The sequence below is a fragment of the Salmo salar genome, chromosome ssa16 (assembly GCF_905237065.1).
Source record: "Salmo salar chromosome ssa16, Ssal_v3.1, whole genome shotgun sequence".
Lineage (NCBI taxonomy): Eukaryota > Metazoa > Chordata > Actinopteri > Salmoniformes > Salmonidae > Salmo > Salmo salar.
Window position 1 is genome coordinate 43,730,003 of NC_059457.1, and position 18,921 is coordinate 43,748,923.

The 18,921-nt window shown below is 45.6% G+C and overlaps 1 protein-coding gene across 1 annotated transcript in view; it reads left to right on the forward strand.

Moving 5' to 3' along the window:
• The first annotated feature begins 5,747 nt into the window (after positions 1-5,747).
• The window catches only part of LOC106573964 (glutamate receptor ionotropic, NMDA 3A), a 38,810-nt gene continuing 25,636 nt past the window's right edge, over positions 5,748-18,921 (forward strand). Inside the window, exons 1-4 of the mRNA XM_045697303.1 lie at positions 5,748-6,381; positions 11,284-11,469; positions 11,511-12,381; positions 12,530-12,675. Coding sequence (XP_045553259.1) covers positions 5,759-6,381; positions 11,284-11,469; positions 11,511-12,381; positions 12,530-12,675 — 1,826 coding nt within the window. The 5' untranslated portion in view covers positions 5,748-5,758. The remainder of the gene's footprint in view (positions 6,382-11,283; positions 11,470-11,510; positions 12,382-12,529; positions 12,676-18,921) is intronic.

Below are 18,921 nucleotides of genomic sequence, written 5' to 3' on the forward strand. Positions count from 1 at the left end.
TTCCTTTTCTATTTATTTCTATTTCCAGGAGTAAGAAAGATTGGATTCTGAATGGAGCTGTCATTCTGTGGTTGCCCGCTATATCCCTCTTCTCTTTTCTTCTCTCTCTCTTTTTTGTTCCAGGTTCCAATCAAACAGACTATCAGATAATGTCCTTGTCCCTTTGTCCTCCCTCAGGTTACTGGAGTCATTAGTTACAGTGCCTACAGAAGGTTTACACCCCTTTGACATTTTTTCACATTGTTTCGTTACAAAGTGGGATTGAAATAGATGTGATTGTAATTGTTTGCCATTGATCTACACAAAATAGTGCATAATGTGAAAGTGAAAAGTAAATTCTACACATTTTTACAAATGAATACAAATTAAATAACTAAAATATAATAGTTGCATAAGTATTCAACCCTTTGTTTAAGCAAGCCTAAATTAGTTCAGATGTAAAATGTGGCTTAATACATCACATAATAAGTTATATGGACTCACTCTGTGGGAAATAATAGTGCTTGACATGATTTTTGAATGACTAATCCTTCCTCTGTCCCCCATACATAAAACATCTGTAAGGTCCTTCAGTCAAGTATTCAATTTCAAGCACAGATCCAAGTACAAAGACCAGAGAGCTTTTCGAAAGCTTCATATAGAAGGGCAGTGATTGGTAGATGAGTAACTATAACTAATCAGACATTGAAAATATTTTTAATCCTTAAGAGTCTATTGATGCACCCATGCATCAATCTATTGAACCTAATGAAAAAATCCCCATCAAAATCTGTCAGTTTAAGCTTGAGATATCTTTGTTTGCATGGGCTGTGTCTCAATCCACCACATCCACCTATGTCACCCTTACACATCTGCACTGTTTGTCAGAGCACAAGACATCCTGAAAATCGGTATTCTCACAAAAACGTCTGTAGCGTTCGAACGGTTTGGCCTTCTAACTAATATGACCACTCTATGGAAAGATGAGACTCATGAACACGATGGTGTTCTCTGTTCCACACAAGCCCCACGGTACTCGTCTGAAGGTAACCCACACAAATTAATGGAAGTATGGAGGTAGTTTTGTGCCAACAAAAATACGGGGTTAAATATATGTAAAAAAAAATAAACAAATAAAAATCCTGAGCTTTCTTATATCTCCTAGACACTTCAAAACCTTATTCCTGATGATACATATTTTTATAACCTACATCACCAAGCCAAATCTACCCAGGAGTTGCTTACCACAGTGAATGTTCCTCAGTGGCCAAGATACAGTTTTGACATATATCTGTTCAAAAATCTATGGCAAGACTAGAAAATTGCTGTGTAGCCATGATCCCCAACACCTTGACAGAGCTTGACTAATTTTGAAAAGAATATTGGGCAAATATTGCACAATACAGGTGTGCAAAGCACTGAGACTTATCCAAGAAGACACAGCTGTAATAGCTGCCAACGGTGTTTCTAACATGCATTGACTCGGGGGGGTGAAAACTTATGTAATCAAGGTATATTTTGTATTAATAAATAAAAAAATGATGTTACAAATTTTCTTCCACTTTGACATTACAGAGTATTTTTGTGTAGACAAAAAAAATACAACTAAATAATTTTTAATCCCATTTTGTAACATAACAAAATGTAGGGTGTAGACCTTCTATAGGCACTTATTGACCTCTAAGAATACGTAGGATCTTAATTTGAGCCAGTTTTCTATAGCAGGAAAATAATCTTGCAGCAATAGGAAATGTGAATTATTATGTGGATTATAATTAATGGATTTTTTTGTAGGGGTTGATTGATTTTTCGTAAGAAAAAAATCAAGTCTGAAAATTCGAAGTGGAAATTAAACAATTTAAGAAGCCTTTTTAAACATCAAATACACAAAAAATGCACTACAAGTTTTACATTTCCTGCATTGCATGAAAGATCTCCTGCAACAAGTTGATCAAATTAAGATCCTACATACAGTTGAAGTCGGAAGTTTACATACACATTAGCAAAATACATTTAAACTCAGTTTTTCCACAACTCCTGACATTTAATCCTAGTAAAAATTCCCTGTCTTAGGTCATTTAGGATCACCACTTTATTTTAAGAATGTGAAATGTCAGAATAATAGTAGAGAGAATGATTTATTTCAGCTTTTCTTTCTTTCATCACATTCCCAGTGGGTCAGAAGTTTACATACACTCAATTAGTATTTGGTAGCATTGCCTTTAAATTGTTTAACTTGGGTCAAACGTTTCGGGTAGCCTTCCACAAGCTTCCCACAATAAGTTGGGTGAATTCTGGCCCATTCCTCCTGACAGAGCTGGTGTAACTGAGTCAGGTTTGTAGGCCTCCCTGCTCGAACACGCCTTTTCAGTTCTGCCCACAAATTTTCTAAAGGATTGAGGTCAGGGCTTTGTGATGGCCACTCCAATACCTTGACTTTGTTGTCCTTAAGCCATTTTTCCACAACTTTGGAAGTATGCTTGGGGTCATTGTCTGTTTGGAAGACCCATTTGCGACCAAGCTTTAACTTCCTGACTGATGTCTTGAGATGTTGCTTCAATATATCAACATAATTTTCTCTCCTCATGATGCCATCTATTTTGTGAAGTGCACCAGTCCCTCCTGCAGCAAAGCACCCCCACAACATGATGCTGCCACCCCCATGCTTCACGGTTGGGATGGTGATCTTCGGCTAGCAAGCCTCCCCCTTTTTCCTCCAAACATAGCGACTGTCATTATGGCCAAACGGGTCTATTTTTGTTTCATCAGACCAGAGGACATTTCTCCAGAAAGTACAATCTTTGTCCCCATGTAGAGTTGCAAACCGTAGTCTGGCTTTTTTATGGTGGTTTTGGAGCAGTGGCTTCTTCCTTGCTGAGCGGCCTTTCAGGTTATGTCGATATAGGACTCGTTTTACTGTGGATATAGATACTTTTGTACCTGTTTCCTCCAGCATCTTCACAAGGTCATTTGCTGTTGTTCTGGGATTGATTTGCACTTTTCGCACCAAAGTACGTTCATCTCTAGGAGACAGAAAGTGTCTCCTTCCTGAGTGGTATGACGACTGCGTGGTCCCATGGTGTTTAGACTTGCGTACTATTGTTTGTACAGATGAATGTGGTTCCTTCAGGCATTTGGAAATTGCTCCCAAGGATGAACCAGACTTGTGGAGGTCTTGTTTGATTTCTTTTGATTTTCCAATGATGCGTCTGCTAAATGACTTCTTCTATGTCAAGCAAAGAGGCACTGAGTTTGAAGGTAGGCCTTGAAATACATCCACAGGTACACCTCCAATTGACTGAAATGATGTCAATCAGCCTATCAGAAGCTTCTAAAGCCATGACATCATTTTCTGGAATTTTCCAAGCTGTTTAAAGGCACAGTCAATTTAGTGTATGTAAACTTCTGACCCACTGAAATTGTGATACAGTGAATTATAAGTGAAATAATCTGTATGTAAACAATTGTTGGAAAAATTACTTGTGTCATGCACAAAGTAGATGTCCTAACTGACTTGCCAAAATTATAGTTTGTTAACAAGAAATTTGTGGAGCGGTTGAAAAACGAGTTTTAATGACTCCAACCAAAGTGTATGTAAACTTCCGACTTCGAATGTATGTTCCTATATGATGTGAACTGTTGAATTCTATTTTGATACTGCTTTGCGAGACAGGAATAACTCACACACAATATACTCCTGTCGTCTCAGTGAGATGTTATTGAAGGTTTTCATTGAACTGGTGATGGACTTGATGTATGAGGGGTCAAATAAAATTTAATTTGTCACGTGCCTAATACAACTGGTGTAGACTTTACCAATGAAATGCTTGCTTATGAGCCCTTTCCAACAATGCAGAGTTAAAAAATTATTCTAAAAAGAAAAATAGTAACACAAGAGGAATAGAATACACAAGAGTGGAGCTATATACAGGGAGTACCAGATCAATGTGCAGGGGCACAAGGTATTTGAAGTAGATACTGTATGTCCACATCGCATGGAGTGAAAATCTGACTTTACCGAAAACTGGCACAAAAGCTACTTACAGTATGAGTATTCATATGAAGTAAGATACTTTGATGACAGGACTTTTGCTTATGTGCCATGTGTAAGTCATTGTCAAGCTCGACTCACTGACACCATGCCATCTGTTGATAGTGAGCAGTTATTGTGAGCTTTAGCACATTACAAAAGGGTCACAGTACACTTCGAAGTGAACTATAAACGCATTATGACCTTTTTGTTAATTCTGGTCAGTCTAGGGGGTTTCCAACCTCTGGTCTAGGCGGCAACATCAGTCTATTCTTCCTCTATGCCCAGGGAGGAGCTGACTCACTGGGTGCCACACTACAAAGCTCATTCTCCCTGAGTCCCAGGAGAAACCAAGCTTTGATCTCTTTATCTGGAGCAGAAGAATACTGCAACTTTTGATGAGCGTCATTGAAATGGTTAATGGCTGCTGCCTGCAAACACACATGTATCAAACATTCACCTTTCAACTTCTACTCTGATGCACCTGTCCCAGCGGCTGTTTGAGGTTGCAGGAGTCAGAGAGGCAAACACTAACACACATAGAGACACACACACACAAGGGGGAACCCGACATAGAGCATGAATTGCAATTTGTGCTTCCATCTCTCCTGTCTGTTTTCTGCAGCGAAGCGAATTAGCAACGTGTCAGGGAGGGTTACGGAAACGGGCACCCCAATTTTGAATGGGTATGTAGTGGTAATCAAACCAAGGCCTTTGAAACAGGTGGTTTGAAATCGTCCCTCTTATCCGGTGATATTGCTTTTTGAGTCAAAGAGTGGCTAGGGAGAGCATAAGCTTGAAGCTCACCACAGTTTTTGTTTCATGAAAAAAAGGGATTTAAAAGATAACCAGTTGAAAAGATAACCACTTTTCTCCATCCTTTAACATACAGAGTGTGTTTGAATTTCAATCAGTGAGTAGAGTTGCATTCTCTCAGTGTTTCAAAAAGAAAAGCCTTTAGGCTTTTGGGTCTATGTTACTCAGTCATTTATTTTGGTTCTGACTTTTTCTTTGTACATTTTTGGAAATGAATGATTCATAATGCCTTTATAAGTCCTACATGCTTCACAACGTAATAACCACATTTCATACTGTTCTAATTCTCAGAGTAAAAACACAACGGACATTATGAAATCTTAAACAAGTTTATTCTACCCAAAGGGTCAATACAGCTGCATTCAGACAAAACATGTTTCCACCACCACAAGTATATATACTCCAATTTAGGCCCTCCTCCTCCTCTCCAATCCTTACATCTATTATGGTTCGGCAGGAAGAGGGTAATAGGGTAATAAACCATCATTTCTCCCTTAATAAGAGGATCTGGCCTGACCTCAACCCCTCATTTGCCTAACCCACAGATGTCCATCCATATCCCCTATAGCAATCCTGTGACTTCCTCCTGTCCACACATTCCAAAGCCATCTGGCTCCTACAGATAACCATTAACTTCTGTTGTAAAAACTAGTCTCTTTCACTCCTTAGATACTATACTTCTGAGTATAACAATGTTCCAAGTTTAACCCAGAATCTAACAATACTGAAGAGATTGTGAAGGCCATATGTAGATTGCTGTGCCAAATGTAACCACTATGTCATATTCCAACAAAGTTGTGATTTACAAAGGGTGAGCAATGCTATGTTTGATTATAGCAATTGTGAGACTCATGCTCCAGTCCTTTTCTTTGGATCTGACACGGTTTCTGATTCTTTCTCTCTCTCTCCTCCCAGAACCGCTTCCACCTACAGATGGTTACTCGGATCCCCCCGTCGGGCCTGTCGGAGCTGCTGCTGGCCGTCCTCCAGCGGAGCGGCTGGCAGGAGGGCATGGCCGTGCTGTGCCAGGGTTGGGAGGAGGATGGCCTGCTGGAACTACTGGACCTCCAGAGCCACCTGGGCTGTGGCGCCACCCGTTGGCAACTCCGCGCCCTCCTCAACCTCACCCGTGCTGGCCCAGCAGAATCCCAAATCCAGGACTTCCTTTCAGAACACTTCCGGGGCCAAGGCCCAAGTCAGATCCCACCGCCGGCCGCGGTGCTGCTGTTTGGGGGCGACCCAGAGTGTGCGGCGGCGGTGCTGCAGAGCGCCCAGGACTTGGGGCTGACGCTGCCCACGGTGCACTGGGTGCTGGGCTACCCACTGAGCCCCGACGCCCTGCACTCCATCGGCCTGCCCCTGGGTCTGCTGGCCTACGGTGAAGTGGAGCGCAAGCCACTGGACTTCTACATCCGCGACGCACTCCAGCTGGTAGGCCGGGCAGTGTCGGCGGCCACAGTGGTGCGCCCAGACCTGGCGCTCATCCAGAACATGGTCAACTGCTACGACAAACCCAACAAGCACGAGGTGCCCTCCTCCGGACAGTACCTCGCCAGGTAAGGCTGGTTTACTTTGAACCTTTAACTCACAAAGTCTCTGGAGGTTTAAAAGAATAGCTTACACACATACACACAGTCAGATCCAACATTATTGGCACCCTTGATAAAGATTGGCAAAAATCTTTTCACCCCTTCAATCTTTTCACCCCTTTTCCATATTTACATCCTGAATTTAAATGGACAAAATGTTGAGTTGGTGTTACTGGCCTACACACAATACCCCATAATGTCAAAGTGGAATTATGTTTTTAGAATGTTTTACAAATCAATTACAAATGAAAAGCTGAAATGTCTTGAGTCAATAAGTATTCAACCCCTTTGTTATGGCAAGCCTAAATAAGTTCAGGAATAAAATGTTGCTTAACAAGTCACATACAAAAGTTGCATGGACACTGTGTGGAATAATAGTGTTTAACATTTACATTACATTTTAGTCATTTAGCAGACGCTCTTATCCAGAGCGACTTACAGTAGTGAATGCATACATTTCATTTCATTTCATGCATTTCATGCCAGTACAATTTCATGCGAATTGTACTGGCCCCCCCGTGGGAATAAATACACGGGGGATAATGATGGGAGATGGGAGATGGGAGACACCACATGATGGGAGATGGGAGACACCACATTATTTTGGAATGACTACCTCATCTCTGTACCCCACACATACAATTATCTGTAAGGTCCCTCAGTAGAGCAGTGAATTTCAAACACAGATTTAACCACAAACACCAGGTAGGTTTTTCAATGTCTCGCAAAGAAGAGCACCTCTTGGTAGACGGGTAAAAAAAAAACACCCAGTCACTACAAAGATACAGACGTCCTTCCTAACTCAGTTGCCGGAGAGGAAGGAAACCGCTCAGGGATTTCACCATGAGGCCAATGGTGACTTTAAAACAGTTAGAGTTTAATGGCTGTGATAGGAGAAAACTGAGTATGATTCAACAACATTGTAGTTACTCCACAATACTAACCTACAGAACATGACATAGTTAAAAGAAGGAAGCCTGTACAGAATACAAATATTCCAAAACATGCATCCTGTTTGAAATAAAGTACTAAAGTAAAACTGCAAAAAATGTGAAAAAGAAATGTACTTTTTGTCTTGAGTACAAAGTGTTACGTTTGGGGCAAATCCAATATAACACATTACTGAGTACCACTCTTCGTATTTTCAAGCATGATGGTGGCTGCATCATGTAATGGGTATGCTTGTCATCAGCAAGGACTAGGCAGTTTTCTAGGTTAAAAAGAAACGGAATACAGCTAAGCACAGGCAAAATCCTAGAGGAAAAACCTTGTTCAGTCTGCTTTCCAACAGGCACTGGGAGACAAATTCACCTTTCAGCATGACAATAACCTAACACAAGGCCAAATATACATTGGAGTTGCTTACCAAGACAACAGGGAATGTTGCCGAATTACAGTTTTGACTTAAATCTGCTTGAAAATCTATGGCAAGACCTGAAAATGACCGTCTAGCAGTGATCAACAACCAATTTGACAGAGCTTGAACAATTTGGAAAATAATAATGTGCAAATTTAGCTTAGTCCAGGTGTGGAAAGCTCTTAGAGACTTACCCAGAAAGACTCACAGCTGTAATCGCTGCCAAAGATGATTCTAACATGTATTGACTCAGGGGGTTGAATACTTAACTAATCAAGATATATTAGTGTTTTATTTTTCATTAATGTTTTACAAATGTTAGCATTTTGTGTAGATCGTTGACAAAAAATTACAATTAAATCAATTTTAATCCCATTTTGTAACACAACATAATGTGGAAAAAGTCAAGGGGTGTGAATATTTTCTGAAGGCATAGATACATACAAAAGTATGTGGAAATTCTTTCAAATTAGTGGATTCGGCTATTTTAGCAACACCCGTTGCTGACAGGTGTATAAAATCGAGTCCACCGCCATGCAATCTCCATAGACAAACATTGTCAGTAGAATGGCCCGTACTGAAGATCTCAGTGACTTTCAACGTGGCACCGTCATAGGATGCCACCTTTCCAACAAGTCATTTCGTCAAATTTCTGCCCTGCTAGTGCTGCCCCGGTCAACTGTAAGTGCTGTTACATTACGAATACCTTCCTAATATTGAGTTGACTCCAACACTTCATACAGTTGTGTCAAGTTGGTTGGATGTCCTTTGTGTGGTGGACCATTCTTGTTACACACAGGAAACTGTTGAGCTTGAAAAACCCAGCAGCGTTGCAGTTCTTGACACAAACCTACTACCATACCCCCTTCAAAGGCACTTAAATATTTTGTCTTTTCCATTTACCCTCTGAATGGCGCACACACAATCCATGTCTTAATTATGTTTAGGCTTAACAATCCCCTTAATTTACACTGATTGAAGTGGATTTTTAACAAGTGACATCAATAAGGGATCATAGCTTTCATCTGGATTCATCTGGTCAGTCTGTCATGGAAAGAGCAAGTGTTCTTAATGTTTAATGTACTCAGTGTACATACATGCATACCCGTGCCCACACACACACACACACACACACACACACACACACACACACACACACACACACACACACACACACACACACACACACACACACACACACACACACACACTGTTGTATTGCATTCTGTTGCATCTCCTTTTAGCCAAGTTGTGTCTGAATAGTGTTTTCAGGTCCATGTTATTATAACGGATTGGTTCGTTAAGTGCTGTAGACAGTTAAGTAGTGATTCTCTCCCAGTGTCAGTGTTCGCAGGAGACTGCAAATAGGCCTATCTCTTGCTGAGGTCAGACTGTTCGTCACCCCTAACCACAGAGCAGCTCCTCTAAACACAATGATAGATGCAGCCTCCAGTGTTTGGAGAGAGGCTGGAGTGTGTTTGTACACATACGTACACAGACTCTCTCTCACACACACACGCACACACGAACGCACACACGCGTACACACACACACACACACACACACACACACACACACACACACACACACACACACACACAAGACAGACAGACAGACAGACAGACAGACAGACAGACAGACAGACAGACAGACAGACAGACTCTCTCTCTCTTTCAAACACACACGCACATGCGCACGCACGCACCCAGCTGGAATACAAACATGAAGTGGAGGAGGGAAGAGTTTTAAGCTTTATTCATGAGTTCCAGTCAGTTGCCTCTCCAACAGGGCAGCCAGGCAGCCAGGCTCCCTTATCAAAAGAGCCCACAGTCCTTTCTGTTTCTGCGTGGCTCAGAGCAGTGCAGAGCGACAGCAGCACACAGCTTTACAACTGCTGTATCTGCCACAAACCAGAGTAACAACAGCTGCGCAACCTAGCCATGCAGCCAGCGTCTCAGCACAAAAACACAATAGAATGAGCTTCAATTGGACCAATTGTAACTAGGCTCAGCTATATCATGTTGGAAAAAACTATACAGCAGAAATGATGCAATAGCTTGTGGGTCTGGAATGCTAGAGCACCATGTTGTATTTATTAATTGGCCGAAAGAGGCAAGTCATTTTGAGCAGTAAGCAGTTAGCACTTCGTTTCAGGAGAAGTGTTTGTTGCCTGGGACTTCAACGCAGAGGAGAAGGATTACAACACTTTGGAAAGCACCCCGTTATAACTATAATAAAACTATATTCAGTTCTATCAAGTCATTTAAGAGGGCAATCTAACTAATGGGATTGACTGGGTGCCTAGTAAAGATCGACGATGTCGAGATAACAGCGTTTTGCTCAAGAACAACTCCATGATAATCATAATGTCACCTAGACACATAATTACAGCTACATAACAAAGCAACTATTAGAGAGAGAAGAGGGCTTCAGGGGAGGAAGGAATGGATCATGAGAGAAATGCATGAGGGTTGATGAGAGCGGTAGATAGAAACCCAGAGGTTGAGGTGGGGGAGGGGGATGCTTTTAAGTAATTGCAACCTGTGCCTACTGTTAAAGAGGAACACATAGCCTTTCAATGTAATGATGTAATAGCCTCCAGCTCCTTTAACTCGTGTGGGGTTGAGGAGAAAGAGGGGAGGAGGGGGGATATAGGCTGAGACAGGGAGAAATTAATGATCTAAAAGGTTTGGAGACAAATTACCTTTTAATTTTCGATGAAAGAAGTTCAGCGGCGATCACATGGCGTCATCTCAGTTATTGATGGCTGCACACATTCATCCTGACACAACATGACTGTCACAGCTACCCTCAGCCAATGGGATTGGCTGGATCTGTATTTCCTGAAGTGACCCCTTCGCTAAGCTAACCGCTGGCGCTAAGCTAAACCACCATGCCGTAATTCATTGAAGGGCTAACCGCTAGGGGCTAGCATTTCACCATGGATCCGAGGCAGAAATGTATGAACTGGGGCAGGTTTTCACATGGAAATTAACTACTCACTCGCTCAACTAAGCAGAGCCTGGCGTTCAGAGTCTGTGATGAGGCCAAAAAGGTGTCAGCCAGAAAGATAGCCAATCCTAGCCATGGGGAAATGACTAGCTGTCAATCAGGGCGGTGATGGTATACACTGTTGGCCTTGCTGCAGGTGCAGGACGGATTAGTTTGGCTTCAATAGATGCCAATCCTGCTTTTGACATGTTGTGCTACAGTAGCTAAGGTGCCTGTCTGGATTGTGCTGCAGGTCAGGTGTGGAGAGAAGAGGTGTAGGTGGTTACAGTCAGATCACAGGCAGAAGTGTATGTTCACTGTGCATTTCCTGAAGTGAGTTTGATACTGTACAGTCTGACTCACTATCCCTGTGGCCAGAAGTCCGTGTGCCCCTCCCCCTGCCACCACACCATAGAAATCATCTATAGGAAATGCAATATCTTGGGGCCCAAATGCATGCACTAAATAGCCTGAAGGGTATTGAAGTCCTGTAATCTAATGTGATCTCCTCTGACTTATAGGTTCCTGTCCAACACGTCGTTCTCAGGGCTGACGGGGCCAGTGTCGGTGCAGAGGAACCTATCCCGAGTTCTCACCTCTCAGCGATTCCACATCTGGAGCCTGCAGCGGGACGTGGTGGGCCAGCCCACCTGGGTGACAGTGGGCAGCTGGGAGGGGGGCCGCCTGGAGGTGGAGGACCAGGGCCTGTGGCAAGGGCACAATGGCAAGGGCCATGGCCGGGGGGAAGGCCATGGGGGCGGGGCGGGGGCCGGTGGCGAGCCGGCAGTCCTGTGGCAGGCAGCCGGGTGCGGGTAGTCACCCTAGTGGAGCACCCCTTCGTATTCACGCGGGAGGTGGATGAGGACGGGAACTGTCCGGCAGGACAGTACTGCCTGGACGCAGGGACAAACAGCTCAGACATGCTGGAGCGCTACTTCAGTGAGCGTGCCACGGGCAACTCTACCTTCCTGCCCACGGACTACGGCAAGTGTTGTTACGGATACTGCATAGACCTGCTGGAGAAAATGTCAGAGGACATGCGCTTCGAGTACGACCTGTACATCGTGGGCGACGGGAAGTACGGTGCATCGAAAAGCGGCCGCTGGAGTGGGCTGGTGGGTGACCTGCTCAATGGCGTGGCCGACATGGCCGTCACCTCATTCAGCATTAACTCAGTACGCAGCCGTGTCATCGACTTCACCTCGCCCTTCTTCTCCACCTCGCTGGGCATCCTGGTGCGCAGCAAGGACACGGCGGCGCCCATCGGCGCCTTCATGTGGCCCCTGCACTGGTCTATGTGGGTGGGCATCTTCGTGGCACTGCATATCACCGCCCTCTTCCTCACCCTCTATGAGTGGAAGAGCCCATTTGGCATGACGCCACACGGACGCAACCGCCTGCGTGTCTTCTCCTACTCGTCTGCGCTCAACCTGTGCTACGCCATTCTGTTTGGCCGCACGGTCTCCAGCAAGACGCCCAAGTGCTGGACGGGTCGGTTTCTGATGAACCTGTGGGCCATCTTCTGCCTGCTGGTGCTGTCCAGCTACACAGCCAACCTGGCCGCCGTCATGGTCGGCGAGAAGACCTTCGAAGAGCTCTCGGGGATCCACGACGCCAAGGTGAGTATTTGTTTTCATTATTAACTCTTCTCTCCCGCCACAATCTCTTGCTCCTTCACCCTCTATCTCTCTAATCTTCCCTCTCTCTCCCTCCCTGCCTCCTCTCCCTTCATCCCTTCCCCCTCTGCCTTCCTCCCTTCCACCCCAGCTCCACCACCCATCCCATGGTTTCCGGTTTGGCACGGTGAGGGAGAGCAGCGCTGAGGAGTACATGAAGAAGAGTTTCCCAGAGATGCACGAGTACATGAGGCGCTACAATGAGCCCACCACACCCGATGGAGTGTCCACCCTCAAGTAAGAGATCACAACCCTACTTCTGGAGAGCTACAGGGTCTGCAAGCTTTTGTTCCAGCCCTACACTCACATACCCGATTCAGCTAATCAAGGTCCTAATGAGCAGCTGCTTTGTAGAATCAGGTGTGTTCGAGTGGAGCTGGGACAAAAAGCCTGCACCTGCAGTATCACTCCTAGAGTAGGATTGTCCATGGCACCTTTGAGCTACATCCATAGAAATACTATTTAAAGGCACATTAACCTATGTTTGATTGTATCCATGGGTTTTTATAAGTGTTATTTAAGTTATTTGGCCAGAGGTGGATCAAGTCGAGCACAGAGTAGATAGAGAAAGTATCTGTCAGCTCTGTCTTCCTCTGGGAGAAGTGTTTGTTGAGAGGCCAGTGGTATTGCTTCAAAACAAGATCAAATGGGAAAGGGAGCAAACACAAACCATCTGTCTCTCTACGCGTGTTGTCTGACTCTCTAGAGACACAAGACTGCAAAGTTGAACCTCAGGTGGAAGAAGAAGGGTTATAGTTCAATTTAGACCAAGAGAGAGAAGACAACTGTCATTTAAGCTTGTGATTGTGTAGACTGTGGATCCTTCTATTTTATCTTAGTTTTGTAAGATATTTTGACAAGGTTAGCCAGTAGCCACATAGACATGTTTGCATATTGTGTTACAAAATAACTTAGAAAACAAAGATTGTAATCAGGGTAGTGATCAAGTCCAGGTGTGTCTCATGAGGCGCAGGTGTGCGTAATGAGGGTTGCCAAGTGTGCGTAATGATGGGTTGCCAGAACCGGTGGTCAGTAAACCGGTAATGTCGAGCGCCGGAGAGGGGGAGTAGACGTGACAGTACCTCCCTGACTCGCGGCTCCAGCCGTAGGATGACGCCAGCCAAGGGGGCGGCCCCGAGGGAGAGGAGCGGGCCGGTCTGGATGGGGAAGGTGGAAATCTCGGATGATGTTGGGATCTAGAATGTCGTCCACCAGAACCCAACACTGCTCCTCTGGACCATACCCCTCCCAGTCCACCAGGTACTGGAGCCGACCCCACGATGTCAGGAGTCTAGGAGCGATCTGACGGCATAGGCGGGACCTCCTTCGATATCCATGGGAGGCGGAAGGGTGTCGTGGGAGGCGGCTTCAGCCAGGGGACCAGGAACCACTGGCCTGAAGAGGGAGACATGAAAAGAGGGTGAGATTCGGTAGTTAGTGGGGAGCTGTAATCTATATGTCACCTTGTTGACCCTCCGGAGAACCTTGAACGGCCCCACAAACCGGGGGCTCAGTTTCTTACAGGGCAGGCGGACTGGGAGGTTCCTGGTGGAGAGCCAGATGCAATCACCAGGATGAAACACGGGAGCCTCACTGAAGTGGCGATCCGCCTGCTTCTTCTGGTGGCGGACGGCACGCTGTAGCCTCACGTAGGCATCGTTCCAAACTTCTTCTGCGTGCCTGAACCACTCGTCCACCGCAGGAGCTTTGGTCTGGCTCGGGGTCCATAGAGCCAGGGCCGGCTGATAACCCAGAACACACTGGAAGGGAGTCAGCCCGGTGGAGGAGTGATGCAATGAATTCTGGGTGTAATCCGCCCAGGGAAGGAATCGGGCCCACTCTCCCTGCCGGTCCTGGCAGTGACTCCTCAGGAAGCTCCCTAGCTCCTGGTTCATCATCTCCATCTGCCCGTTAGACTGAGGCCGGTATCCGGAAGTGATCCCCAGCTTCTCCATGAAGGTTTTACATACCTGTGACATGAATTGGGGGCCACGGTTGGAGACGATGTCCTTCGAAAGGCCATAGTGCCGGAAGACCTGCTGGAACAGTGCCTCAGAGACCTGGAGAGTGGTAGGAAAACCAGAAAGAGGGACAAAACAGCAGGATTTAGAGAATCTGTCCACAACCACTAAAATGGTGGTGAAACCATCAGAGGAGGGGAGAACAGTGACAAAATCTATGGACAGATGTGACGGGAAGGGGAAGTAGTTTCCCTGCTGGAACGTGAAGGGGAGTTTTGGATTGAGTACATACTGAACATGAGTTGACATAGTGGGCGACGTCCTGTGCCAAAGTGGGACACCAGTATTTATCAGAAAGGGATTGGATGGTGCGGGTGATACCTGGATATCCAGCGGCGAGGGATGTGTGTGCCCAGGTCAACAGCTGATCTCTCACCTCCGCAGGGACGTAGATGCGCTCTGGAGGGCAGGTGGTTGGAGCGGGTTCCCTCTCTAGAGCTAGGCAGATGTCCACATCTACTTCCCACAACACTGGGCCAACGATACGGGAGGAACGATTGATGAGCTAAAGGGCACTCACAGGACCCTCCACCGACGTTGAACCACAGGGTGTGGGAAAGCAGTTCCTCCGACATCCTGGTCCTTAGGCGATGATTCTCATCTTAGACCAGGAGATGGTGGGTTTATGAAGTTGAAGCCACGGGAGGCCGAGGATGACTTTGTGCAGAGGTGATGAGAAAGGGAAGGCTTTGAGGGTGCTGTGACGTGCGTAATAGTGCTGGGTCCCCACTGTCATTTATCCAGGGCTCAGACCAAACAAGAAGAGGAGAGCAGGTACACGGTGATGTTGAGGGAGGAGACAAGGGCCTAGTCGATGAAATTCCCTGCGGCACCGGAGTCCACTAGAGCCGTAGAGGCAACACCTGAGGGACAGCCAGCCAGCAAAATAGGGGAATAGGGGACCACCGACGCTCCCGAAGAAGGTTGTCCAGACGGATGGCCATCGCGATGAGCACGTCCAGGGAAAGTTTGTCGTCCCGACAAGCCAACTCCGTTTGTACATCCTTGCGCAGTCCTCTTCAGAATAGGGTGTGGAATGCCGGCTCATTCCATCCACTGGGGGCTGCCACGGTCTGGAAGGTGAGGGCGTACTCCGCAGCAGTCTGGGCACCCTGCCAGAGTTGGAGTAGTTGCTCACCTCCTTCTTTGCCATCCGGGGGATGGTCAAAGACTGCCCTGAACAGAGCTATGAGCCCCTGATAGGAAACCAGCTCCTCCTCTCCTCTCTCCCAGACGGCCGTAGCAAACACAAACACCCACCCGGTCAGCAGGGAAATGACCGTGGCAACGTTGGACCTCTCCTGGTGGGGGCTCCCGTCTGATGAGCGAAATAGAGGTAGCACTGGAGTAGGAAGCCACGGCTTTTGGATGGAGTCCCATCCTATCTTCCCGGGAGGGGCAGTTGGGCATCGCTGACCTGGGCAGATTGCTGGGTAGGCTGCTGGGTAGGCTGGGAGACTGGTTCGCTGGGATGACTCATGATAGAGGGCTCTGCTATTTGAAAGTGAATACTCTCGTGTGGTGTCGAGGTGGTGGAGGATGCGAAGGACCTCATCCGTTGGCGCACGCAGTTGTGCCAGCTGATTGTGGTGTTGGTGGAGTAGGTGTCCTTGTTCGCCAACAGTCTGCCATATACAGTGGGGCAAAAAAGTATTTAGTCAGCCACCAATTGTGCAAGTTCTCCCACTTAAAAAGATGAGAGAGGCCTGTAATTTTCATCATAGGTACACTTCAACTATGACAGACAAAATGAGAAAAAAAATCCAGAAAATCACATTGTAGGATTTTTAATGAATTTATTTGCAAATTATGGTGGAAAATAAGTATTTGGTCAATAACAAAAGTTTATCTCAATACTTTGTTATATACCCTTTGTTGGCAATGACACAGGTCAAACGTTTTCTGTAAGTCTTCACAAGGTTTTCACACACTGTTGCTGGTATTTTGGCCCATTCCTCCATGCAGATCTCCTCTAGAGCAGTGATGTTTTGGGGCTGTCGCTGGGCAACACAGACTTTCAACTCCCTCCAAAGATTTTCTATGGGGTTGAGATCTGGAGACTGGCTAGGCCACTCCAGGACCTTGAAATGCTTCTTACGAAGCCACTCCTTTGTTGCCCGGGCGGTGTGTTTGGGATCATTGTCATGCTGAAAGACCCAGCCACGTTTCATCTTCAATGCCCTTGCTGATGGAAGGAGGTTTTCACTCAAAATCTCACGATACATGGCCCCATTCATTCTTTCCTTTACACGGATCAGTCGTCCTGGTCCCTTTGCAGAAAAACAGCCCCAAAGCATGATGTTTCCACCCCCATGCTTCACAGTAGGTATGGTGTTCTTTGGATGCAACTCAGCATTCTTTGTCCTCCAAACACGACGAGTTGAGTTTTTACCAAAAAGTTCTATTTTGGTTTCATCTGACCATATGACATTCTCCCAATCCTCTTCTGGATCATCCAAATGCTCTCTAGCAAACTTCAGACGGGCCTGGACATGTATTGGCTTAAGCAGGGGGACACGTCTGGCACTGCAGGATTTGAGTCCCTGGCGGCGTAGTGTGTTACTGATGGTAGGCTTTGTTACTTTGGTCCCAGCTCTCTGCAGGTCATTCACTAGGTCCCCCCGTGTGGTTCTGGGATTCTTGCTCACCGTTCTTGTGATCATTTTGACCCCACGGGGTGAGATCTTGCGTGGAGCCCCAGATCGAGGGAGATTATCAGTGGTCTTGTATGTCTTCCATTTCCTAATAACTGCTCCCACAGTTGATTTCTTCAAACCAAGCTGCTTACCTATTGCAGATTCAGTCTTCCCAGCCTGGTGCAGGTCTACAATTTTGTTTCTGGTGTCCTTTGACAGCTCTTTGGTCTTGGCCATAGTGGAGTTTGGAGTGTGACTGTTTGAGGTTGTGGACAGGTGTCTTTTATACTGATAACAAGTTCAAACAGGTGCCATTAATACAGGTAACGAGTGGAGGACAGAGGAGCCTCTTAAAGAAGAAGTTACAGGTCTGTGAGAGCCAGAAATCTTGCTTGTTTGTAGGTGACCAAATACTTATTTTCCACCATAATTTGCAAATAAATTCATTAAAAATCCTACAATGTGATTTTCTGGAATTTTTTTTCTCATTTTGTCTGTCATAGTTGACATGTACCTATGATGAAAATACAGGCCTCTCTCATCTTTTTAAGTGGGAGAACTTGCACAATTGGTGGCTGACTAAATACTTTTTTGCCCCACTGTATATATATTTTTTTCGAGGTAGTATTCTATAACTGTCACAGGCGTCAAAATGAGTAGACCAAGGTGCAGCGTGGAATATGTTCATCTTGAGTTTAATGAAAGAAATGAACACTTTACAAATTAAACAAAAAATTACAGCAGACAGTTCCGTTGGGTACTTACAACTAAACGGAAAACAACTACCCACAAAAAAACAAAGGAAAAACAGGCTGCCTAAGTATGGCTTCCAATCAGAGACAACGATAGACACCTGCCTCTGATTGGAAACCATACCCGGCCAAAACATAGAACACAAAACATAGAATGCCCACCCACCTATCACACCCTGGCCTAGCTAAACAGACAAAACACAGCTCTCCTAGGTCAGAGCGTGACAGTAACGTAGACCCAGGGAGTCTGGAAGCAAGTGTAGTGTGATTTTAATGAAAACAACCATGGAAGGAATACAAAACATGAGCAGCGTGTAACAAGGAAAACATAAACAATACTACCTGAAGCGGTGTGCGTAATGACGGTTGCCAGGTGTGAATAATGATGGGTTGCCAGGACCAGTGGTTAGTAAACCGGCGACATTGAGCGCCAGAGAGGGGGAGCGGGAGTAGACGTGACAAGTTTATTCCTTCTGGAATAAGAGTCCACTCTTCTAAGTGGATGGTTTGATGGATGGTTTGATTAAACAGCCAAAGCGAAAATTGCTAGTAATATCCACTGTTGATTTCTTACCCAAGAGGTCATCCCCTCCTTACAATTGAATCTGAAGTCAGAGGACTCCAAAGCTGACACATTTGATAATGTGCAGTTTTGACATCTTGAACCTCCATTATGATAGTTCCCATGACCCATAATCCTCTCTGGTTCAGCTGATGTGCCTAGTCAGGAGTCAGCATCATAATGGAAGTTGAGTGCCTGATTTTGGCACTGTACTCTGTCTGCATTCATTCCGGTTTTGTTTGGTCAGACAGGCGATTAATATGTGACAATAAAACGTATATCTAATGGCTTTGCTTTACCCTTCTCCTTCTGTCCAATTTCCCTGGAGGACTGATTCTGAGCCCCCCATTTACACTGAGACATGAAGTATAAACATGATGGTGACGAGAGCCATGTGCTGAATCTGGAATGAGGGAGGACATAGCCTTTTTGATGTGTAGTGCATAGGATTGAGACATGGTCAATTTCAAACTTCACCTGTTTTGTTTGTGGTTTGCAATGATTAGGATGTG